The 9,809-nt window shown below is 26.4% G+C and overlaps 1 protein-coding gene across 2 annotated transcripts; it reads left to right on the top strand.

Annotated features, from left to right (window-relative positions):
• Positions 1-672: 672 nt before the first annotated feature.
• On the top strand, positions 673-3,066 carry LOC112765920 (transcription factor bHLH96). 2 transcript variants are annotated; one of them, XM_025811789.3, is made up of 4 exons: positions 673-811; positions 939-1,390; positions 1,758-2,201; positions 2,836-3,066. In XM_025811789.3, the coding sequence occupies exons 2-4, from the start codon at positions 941-943 to the stop codon at positions 2,941-2,943; spliced, it is 1,002 nt and encodes a 333-aa protein (XP_025667574.1). In that variant the 5' UTR covers positions 673-811; positions 939-940; the 3' UTR covers positions 2,944-3,066. The 2 variants fall into 2 exon arrangements, with proteins under 2 accessions (XP_025667574.1, XP_072079722.1); XM_072223621.1 differs by having other exon boundaries at positions 724-843.
• Positions 3,067-9,809: the final 6,743 nt, after the last annotated feature.

The raw sequence follows: 9,809 nt of genomic DNA, 5'->3' as shown, positions 1-9,809 counted from the left end.
GCTCAATTTAAGATACATAAAAATAGTTGGTTTTTTTTTTATCCAAGGTAACCTAATTAAAGTAAAGAGTACATGACTCTAATTATGGGAAGCTGGCTGGTTATGAGTTTCTAATTAGAGTAATAATCTCACTGAACTAACACTAGAGTCACTAATTTCAGCCAACAACACCTCCATAGAAGGTTGTTAAATAAATTTATTATAAAAGTCAATAAAAATGAGTTTTATTGAATTTAAATTTTAAATATTTTATTTTTAAATTTTTATATTAAATATTAACTTATAACATTAATTTCTAAGACTTTTTTTTATTAATTAATAGCAAAATAGATAAAAAAAAAGTTAACTATTTTTCTTTAATTACTACTATAATAAAAGTTTAGCTAATATATATTCTAAAGGCATAAGTTTGAGTTATGGATTAAGAAATTTTTTATAAAAAAATATATAAAATTTAGTTTCAAATACATTTGTTACATATTTATTAAAGAGAAAGTCTAGGGGGCAGCAGATTTTGTGGTTTTTAGCCATTAATTAGCCATCAATGATGTTTTTAATGGTGTGAGATTGCATCTAATGGTGTAAAATCATTCAATTTCTTTTTGATGGTTAAGTGCTGACTAGAATTTAACAAAAGTGCTGCTCCCTAGCACTCCTCTTTATTAAAATAAAAAAGTTAAAAACTTTCATTAATAGTAACTTTAATATGTGTCCTTATTATGATACATGACAGATAAACTCTAATAATAAATTTGGTAAAGTAATAATGGTGGTTGTAAATGCAGAGAGAAGGTTTGGGGTTGATAAAAGGGTGTGTTTGTTTGGTCCTTAATAATAAGCTTGGTGTGCATTATATATTGATTCTCCTTCAATTCATATCCATCATCAATCCTCTGTTTTCTCTGATCTGATCTTCCTTCAATTTTTTTATGTTATAGAAATGGCACTAGAGGCTGTGGTTTTTCCACAAGATCCATTATTCTCATATGCTTCTTCTACCACCACCACCAAGGATTATTTCTACTCATCCTTTCTCGGCAGCCACCACCACGATCTCATCGGAATTATAAACAACAACATCATTCAACAAAACCAAGCAACTAACAATTCCGACTCTTCTTCTCCTCCTTCCAACAACGACCACTGGGATCATTCTCACTACGCCACTTCTTCCAGCTCCCCTGACTGCTGCGCTGCCACTGTTGATCAACCTTCTGTCCCCACCACCACTGGCCGCCGCAAACGCCGCCGCACCAAAACCACCAAGAACAAGGAGGACATCGAGAACCAGAGGATGACTCACATTGCTGTTGAACGCAACCGCCGCAAACAGATGAACGACTACCTCGCCGTCCTTCGTTCTTTGATGCCTCCTTCTTATGTTCAAAGAGTCAGTTACTTTCTCTTTTCCAGTTTTGGGATAACAAAGAAAAAGAATCTCTTTACTAATTTGCTTTCTTTCTACTTCTACACCTTAATCATTGTTTACCTGACTTGACATGACACGAGTTCAATCAAACATGGAAAATACTACTACACGCCATACATACTTTTCTTTGGTGAAAACTCAGGTGAAGTCGACTTCATGTGAAGTTGATATCTGAGAGTCGTTAGATAAAAATTTAGTCAAATTAGTCAAATTATCTAACGAGTCTCAAGTATCAATTTCACGGGAAGTCGACTGCACCTGAGTTTCCACAATTTTCTTTTCTTTATTATCCAATAATTTAATTATTTCTATTAATTTACAAAAACAGGGTGACCAAGCGTCTATTATTGGAGGCGCCATTAACTTTGTGAAGGAGCTAGAGCAGCTTTTGCAGTCCATGGAGGGTCAAAAGAAACCCAACCACCACGACACTACTGCTGCTGGTGGCGCCGCCGGAATGAATAGTAGTGGCCAATCATCGCCGTTTGGCGAATTCTTCGCGTTTCCGCAGTACACAACGCGTGGTCATCATCAGGGAAACAACAACGCAACGACGATGGCAGCGGAGCAGCAACAGAAACAGTGGGCGCCGGCGGTGGCGGACATAGAAGTGACAATGGTGGACAGCCATGCGAACCTCAAGATTCTATCAAAGAAACGACATGGGCAGCTGATGAAGATGGTTGTTGGTCTCCAATCTCTAAGCCTCACCATTCTCCACCTTAATGTTACCACTCTCCATGACTTCGTCCTTTACTCTGTTAGCGTAAAGGTATTTTTTTTTTTTTATTAAAAATACTATTTGTATACTAAAATATGTGATTAAAATTGGTAATTAAAAGTAGCCACTAATATATTTATGTATAAATATATGTGTAATTTAATTTATTTTTAATATGTTCTAACATATGTTTTATATTGATCGCTCTAACTTTTGTAGCTAATTTTGGTATACACATAATATAGTGAATTTTTTTATGTGTAAATAAATATTATTGTTTTAAATCACTACTTTGTAAGCAATAATTTAAAATCATATTTATAATAAAAAATACTATTTATATACCAAAATTAGTCACTAAAATTAATAATCCATGTATTTATATACTAATAGTTGATTTTAGTGGATAATTTTAATATATACATAGCGTAATCGTATTTATAAATACACATGAATTAATATACCTTACATATACATTTATCAAAGTTTAAATTTAGTAATTATGCTAGTCAAAATGAATAAAAACAGTTGACCACAAGATTTTCTATTTTTTACGTACATATATTTAATAGTGTATTGAAAATACTAATAAAAATTGATTAGTGTTGATTAAATGTAAAAGAAATAGATGATTTTTGTTGTTTATAATTTTAGAAATGATGTGTGTGAATTGGTTGGAACACAGGCAGAGGATGGGTGCCAGCTGAATACGGTGGATGAAATAGCTGCTGCTGTGAATCAACTATTATGCGCAGTTCAACAAGAGGCATCATCTTTCAACGAAATTAATTAGAATTCCAAGTTCATATTTGCCCTCTTTTTCTTTATTTCTATTTTTGAAAAAAGAATCTCTATTTCTCTAATTTGTGAGTAATTTGGGATATATATGACTATGTCCATTGCGGTGTTGGATGCATGTTTATATGTCTTTGCTCTTTATTTTTGTTCACCCTAGCTAGCAATTGTGCAAAACTACCTTATTAATGTACTCCTTTTTTCTATTGTTTATTTTTTTTAAAAATATTTGGTAACCAAAGAAAATTAGCTAAAAACAACCATAATTTGTCTTATTTAGTATTTATTAATTGTTACGACAATTAATAAATGCTAAATAAGACAAGTTCTGACTTTTTTTTTTCTCTCTAACATTACCCATTTTTTTTAGGAGACGGGGACGTTATTATTGCTTTTTAAAAAATTATCTTTTAAAAACTAACTTTGATAAGATATATTTTAAAAAATAAAAATTTTATCAAACCAGCTTTTTAAAGATCGTGTTAATAATGATATTGAAAGATCTGTCTAAATTTTAATTTGTTCATTCTATAGTGTTAGGACTTAGGAGGCAGTATTTTTGTTAAATTATAGCCAGTACTTAACCATAAAAAAGAAATTGAATAATTCTACATCATTAAATGTAATTTTACATTATTAAAAATATCATTGATGACTAATTAATGACTAAAAATCACAAAATCTACTGACTTCCTAGACATTCTCTAATCGAAATTTATCTCATTTTTTAAATTTTTTTTAAAAAAAATTGGATGTAGTTAATATATTGAAATGAAAATAAAAGATTTTAGCTAAACATTTTCTTTTATACTAACATGATTCATAAAATAACTGAATTTAATTAGCTGAGGAAACTGTTGCTCATGTGGCTCATTTTAAACAACATAAGTTTCATGCATTAATTTCTTGAAAAAACAAATTCTACGGAGAATTTCTTGTATGTTCTAAATACTCTTGTGAATTGGTCTAACATTAGTTTTCATTTTACTAATTAAAAAAAAAACTAAATTAAAAAAATAGACTTATACAAAATTTAATTAAAAAATAAAAATAATAAAAAATTATCAGAATTTATTATTTATTATTATTATTTTTAACTATTAACTCAAATTTTTTAATTTAATAATCTAATAATATATTTTATCATACATTTTTAAAAGTTGATGATTAATTAATAATTAAAAATAATTAATTTTAATAAAATTTTAATATTTCTTTTAAAAAATTATAACAAGAGCACTTAAACACCACAAAATTTCTCAACTGGATGCATATGTATATCTTCCAGAACAGAACAACACGCATTTTGAGAAGTCATACATATTGGTTGGTTGCCTTGCAATTCTAGGACAAAAATTTGTTTACTTTACTGTATTAGTCACGAGCAGCTATCATTAGGGTGGCAATAGATAAAATAAGGAAATGTTTAAATTCAATCTTAATTTTATTTGTGGTTAAAATTTTTATATAAATTCAATTTTATTCCATGAACAGGTTGATAATATCTCAACCTTCTTCTCACTCGTTCTTAACTTGCAAGTGTTTGATTCTATTTACGGATTACCAAAAAGATATAATATTATTATATATAATTTGATGATAATTTAAAATAGAACTGATTTTTATATAAAAAATATATTAAATTATCAATTAATAATTTTTTCTTAATAACTAAAAATTTTTTGTATTTAGTGAGAAATCTTTAGTTCAATATCCAGTTAAAACATATTTTTATATAAATATATAGTATATACATATATAAAGTGCGAGTTAGTCGGGTAGGATTGAGACTCAACTTGCACCCTACCCATACCCCCATTCTACCCGCTATGAATCGGAATCCATGCCCTACTCAACCCGCACGAAAATCATATCCACATCCTACCCTACCGCTACGAATCGAATTGGATATTCGCGAGAAGGATATATATTACTACCCCTAGCTATCATAGCATTTTTCATTTATAATTATATATATATCATGTGCAAATTGCAATTATCCATTTTTGTAGTCAAGCATTCAAGCTGGTTTTCTATATGTATGTACCGTACCATTCCTTCTCAACATTATTTCTTTTAGTAAAACCATGCTAGAGAGACAACAAAACTGTTTCTAAAGAATAACACTGATACGATGAGTGGCGGATCCAAAAAATTTATGTTGTGGGGGCAAAAATAATATACATTACTATTATAAGATATATTAATCTAAATTAAAAAAAATACACATTAATTATTCGAATAAAAAAAAAGCCAAAAATCACATATAATAAAATAAAACGAAAGATATTTTTTAAAATATTTTTCTATTATTATTTGTATAAATAAAAAATATATATTTTAAATTAGTAAATTGATCGATTGATTTTAGAAATTTATATGCAACATAATTACATATAATAAAATAGAACGAAAGATAAACAAATAAATAATAAGGATTACTAAATTGAGAATAAAATAAAATATATAAATTTATAAAGAGAATAAAAAATTAGATTAATACCTAAATTATAATTGCTTGAATTATAATTTGTAATTGAAAATATCAAAAAGAGAAACAATGAAATTGAAAGATACATAGAGTCATAAAGAGTTATATTAAAAAAAATAGAAAACTTAAAATTTACCTTTTGATGAAAAAAAGATGACCACTAGAAAAGAAATAGAAAAATAAGGTTAAAACTAAGAAGAGGATTTAAGAGAATAAAAGAGTGATGACGGCTGAGATTTGAGAATGAGAGAAGACTAAATTTAATTAGGTTAACTAATAATCAAAATGATAGAAAGATAAAATAGATTTGAGGCTTTAAATAATTAGGCTAAATTTATTTGTAATGGAATCATTTAAAATTTAAAATAGGACAATATTATATATGTATATATTTAAAAAAAAAAAGAAGAGTGGGGGCAAATGCCCCCCTATCTCACTACTTGGGTCCGTCCCTGGATACGATGATTTGTGATTAATTAGTATAACTTAATTAGTAACTAATCTTCCAGTATGCAATTAATTATATTAAATTACTTTTTTACTCTAATTTATGATAACAATAAAAAAATTTTTACACCAGTCTATAAATTCAGTCTAATAAAATATATAAATTTTGTTATAATTTCAATTTATATATTTAATTTTATTTTTATAATTTATTAATAAAAAAAATATAACAAAACTTTTTTTATTTTTGCATATTCTTTAAATTTTATTAAAATTACTCGACTCTTTTATTATTATTCAAATAACCTCTTCATATCGCGTGGCTATAGCTTTTACTTCAAATGGCCGAAAAGTAAATTATATACATATATACATATATGGAACAAAATAGGAGTCAAACCTACTATATATATGCTTACCATTATAATTATTAGCAGTATAAATAATCAAGTACCCTGCAGAACCATAAAGAAAACATAGAATTTTCCTATTGATTCATAAAATATATTATGTTATTTATATTTTTATATATTTTGGTACTATTATACTAACTATATATAGGAAGAGTTTCTAGTATAACTGGAACATCGCTGTTTCAATTGTTTTAACCGTTTATTTAAATTATATATATATATATATATATATATATATATGCAGCTTCATCAAATCCATATGTGTCGTCTTTCACGTGTGAATATTCTTTTTAACACTTTTTCTACCTCTGTCTACTTCCTCTTCGCGATTTCACCATGCAACTATATATAATAATGATGGCTATATATGGTAGATAGGAATCGTGAAAAAGGAGGTGGTGATTTTCTGCTGCGTCCATTGGAATAATTGGTAACAATGATATTTTTCTCGATCAACCAACCTTCACAAGAAGCAGAACATGGCACAAAACCCTTGCAAATGCAAAAGGAAAATAATAACTATGCCCTAAGAGTCAACGGTCATCATTAAGGATCTAGTTGCATTGTGGGTTCTCCATGACATTGGCATTGCTAAGAAATTCAAAAGTTCTAAAATTGGTTGTTTAGATCATCACCAATTTCATTTAATTTCCTCCAATCACACGCAGAGACAACCTTGATATATATCGTTCATAATTTCAACGAAATATGCTAAATATATAGTATGCCTAACGAAAATACTATTTTTCACTAAAATTAGTCAGCAAATTAAAATTAATCACTATGTATTTTGTATATAAATATATTGTTATTTAATTTATTTTTAATATATATTTTATAGTTTAACATATATGTTATACTAATAATTAATTTTAATAACTTATTTTAATGATGATTATATTCCTAAATACCCTAAGCTAATCAATATCCTTTCCTATATATATCACAAACAAATAATATTTTAGTTTAAAACTTGAGGAATGTCAAAATAAGTGGGTTATTTATAAAAAAGGTGGAAACTCAGGTGCAGTTGACTTCATATGAAGTTGATATCTAAGAGCTGTGAGATGATTTGATTAATTTGACTAAATTTTTATCTAACGACTCTCAAATATTAACTTCCCGTGAAGTCGACTTCACCTGAATTTTCACCTTACAAAAATAGTATTTCTTTTTCCTTTTACTAATAATCTTGTATTAGATATTAAGGATATAGTGCAAGTGAGAAGAGAAGAGATAAGTGAAATCTCGGTGTGTATGCATATATAGTAGTAAATATGATTTTGTATATTGAACATATAAAGCACGCATTCACATCGAATGGAAAATATGATGATTACTCATGTAAATTTGTCTTCGTATTTTTATGGAAAATTGATAACTAAATACAAATACATATTATGTTAAATAGTTTAGTTAATTATAAGGTGGATTCTACTTAATTTTTTTAAAATAATATGTAAGTTATTCTTTATAATGTGTCACATTTTAATTGGTTATTATTTTAACTATAGTTAGGTTATTTTTTAATTTATTATTTAAGATGGATATTAATATAATTTCCTAAAATATTAAAACCCCACTCCCATTAATAATTAAAGTATCTTCGTCACGTAACTTCGGTCCTTACAAGCATCGCCGTCGTCGTCGCCGTCGTGACAAGAAGCGTCAACCGTCGTCATCTATTGCCTCTCAGACAATCTCATCCCTTAACGTCGTTGTTAAATTTCTGTCGTCAGTAGCTTTACCGTCCTATCCAATATAGTCAGCGCCGACGTCATTGCTATCTCTTGTCCTCTCACTCGATTCCTCTTTTTACCGTGGATCACCCGTTACCAACATAAGTAATGTTTAGTTTGGTTATTAAATTTTTTCATTAAAACAACCTATCTTTATTTAATTACATGATAGAACATATATTCATATGTAAAATATAATATAATAAAATAAATCTATTCATAATACTTAAAAGTATAATTAAAATCAGGAACATACAAATATAATAGTAAAATTTATACTCTAAACAATTAAACATATCTTTTATCATATATAAATTATTTTAAAAAATAAATAAATTGTTAAAATTAATAACACAAGTTTAAAATGATAAAATCTAGCTTTCATAGAAGTATTTTTTATAGTATTTTTATTCTTTTAATTTTTAATTTATTCGTATTTTATTATTTAATTAATGATTAAACAAATTATTTTTATGAGAAATCATTTTTTGTATTATCTTAAAGAAGAGACCAATATAACAGTTTAAAAAATATTGTAAAAATAATATTTTAAATAAAAAATAGATAATATTAAAATTTTTAAATAAAAAAGTAAATTGTATAGATAGATATTTAAGAAATAAATATGAAATATATGTCTAAAATAAATAAAATAGACAAAAATAATTTTTCTATTTTTCAAGAGTACTCCCATTTTATCTGTTTGATTTATTTTAGGCATGTATTTCATATTTATTTCTTAAATATTTATACAATTTATTTTTGTATTTAAAAATTTTAATATTAAATATTTTATTTAAAATATTATTTTTAAGTTATTTTTTAAACTATTATATTGGTCTCTTCTTTAAGATAATACAAAAAATAATTTCTCATAAAAATAATTTGTTTAATTATTAATTAAATAATAAAATACTAATAAATTAAAAATTAAAAGAATAAAAATACTTTAAAAAATAAGATAAGAAAGTTGAATTTTATCATTTTAATTTTGTGTTATTAATTTTAATAATATATTTATTTTTTAAATAATATATGTATAATAAAAAATATTTTTATTTGTTTGGAATACAGATTTTATTATTATATTTGTATGTTCATTATTTTAGTTATACTTTTAAATACTCTGAACAGATTTATTTTATTATATTATATTTTACATATGAATATATGTTTCATCATATAAATAAATAAAGATATATTTTTTTAATAAAAAATTTAATAACCAAATTAACCATTAATTATGTGGGTAAGCAGTGACCATGGCAAAAAGAGGGCGCTGGCTATACTGAAAAGGACAGCAAAATTACGGGCAACGAGAATTCAACCATATCGTTAAGGGATGATGCACCGAAGAAAGAGAGATGGCATGAGAAGCAGTAGATGATGACGACGTCGGCGCTTCTTGTCACGATTTGAAATGACAGAATCTACGTGACGAAGTGATAAAGAAAGAATGGAGGCGTAGAAATGTGCTTCAATTAGCGGGAGTGGGGTTTTGATATTTTAAAAAATTATACCATTACCAATCTCAAATAATAAAGTATAAAATAACTCAACTATGGTTAAGATAATGACCAATTAAAATATGGCACATGGTAAAGAATTCGATGGTCCCGGAATGTTTGGACCATTAAATGGTCCCATAACAAAACATGTTTTTTTAAGTTTTTTAATAACTGTTAAATAGTTCTTATTTAATTTTAATTATAAATTAGTCTTTTATATATTATTTAATTATAAAATTTATTTTTTATTTTATAAATTATTTTTT

The sequence above is a fragment of the Arachis hypogaea genome, chromosome 17 (genome assembly GCF_003086295.3).
Source record: "Arachis hypogaea cultivar Tifrunner chromosome 17, arahy.Tifrunner.gnm2.J5K5, whole genome shotgun sequence".
Classification (NCBI taxonomy): Eukaryota; Viridiplantae; Streptophyta; class Magnoliopsida; order Fabales; family Fabaceae; genus Arachis; species Arachis hypogaea.
The sequence above is the reverse complement of the archived record's forward strand: the minus strand, read 5'-3'. Positions and strand labels throughout refer to the sequence as shown.

Coding starts and splice junctions, on each gene's coding strand:
- LOC112765920 (XM_072223621.1), top strand. CDS start 780: ATGCAGAGAGAAGGTTTGGGGTTGATAAAAGGGTGTGTTTGTTTGGTC. Junction 1,391..1,757: donor CTCCTTCTTATGTTCAAAGA/GTCAGTTACTTT, acceptor TTACAAAAACAG/GGTGACCAAGCGTCTATTAT. Junction 2,202..2,835: donor TTTACTCTGTTAGCGTAAAG/GTATTTTTTTTT, acceptor GTTGGAACACAG/GCAGAGGATGGGTGCCAGCT.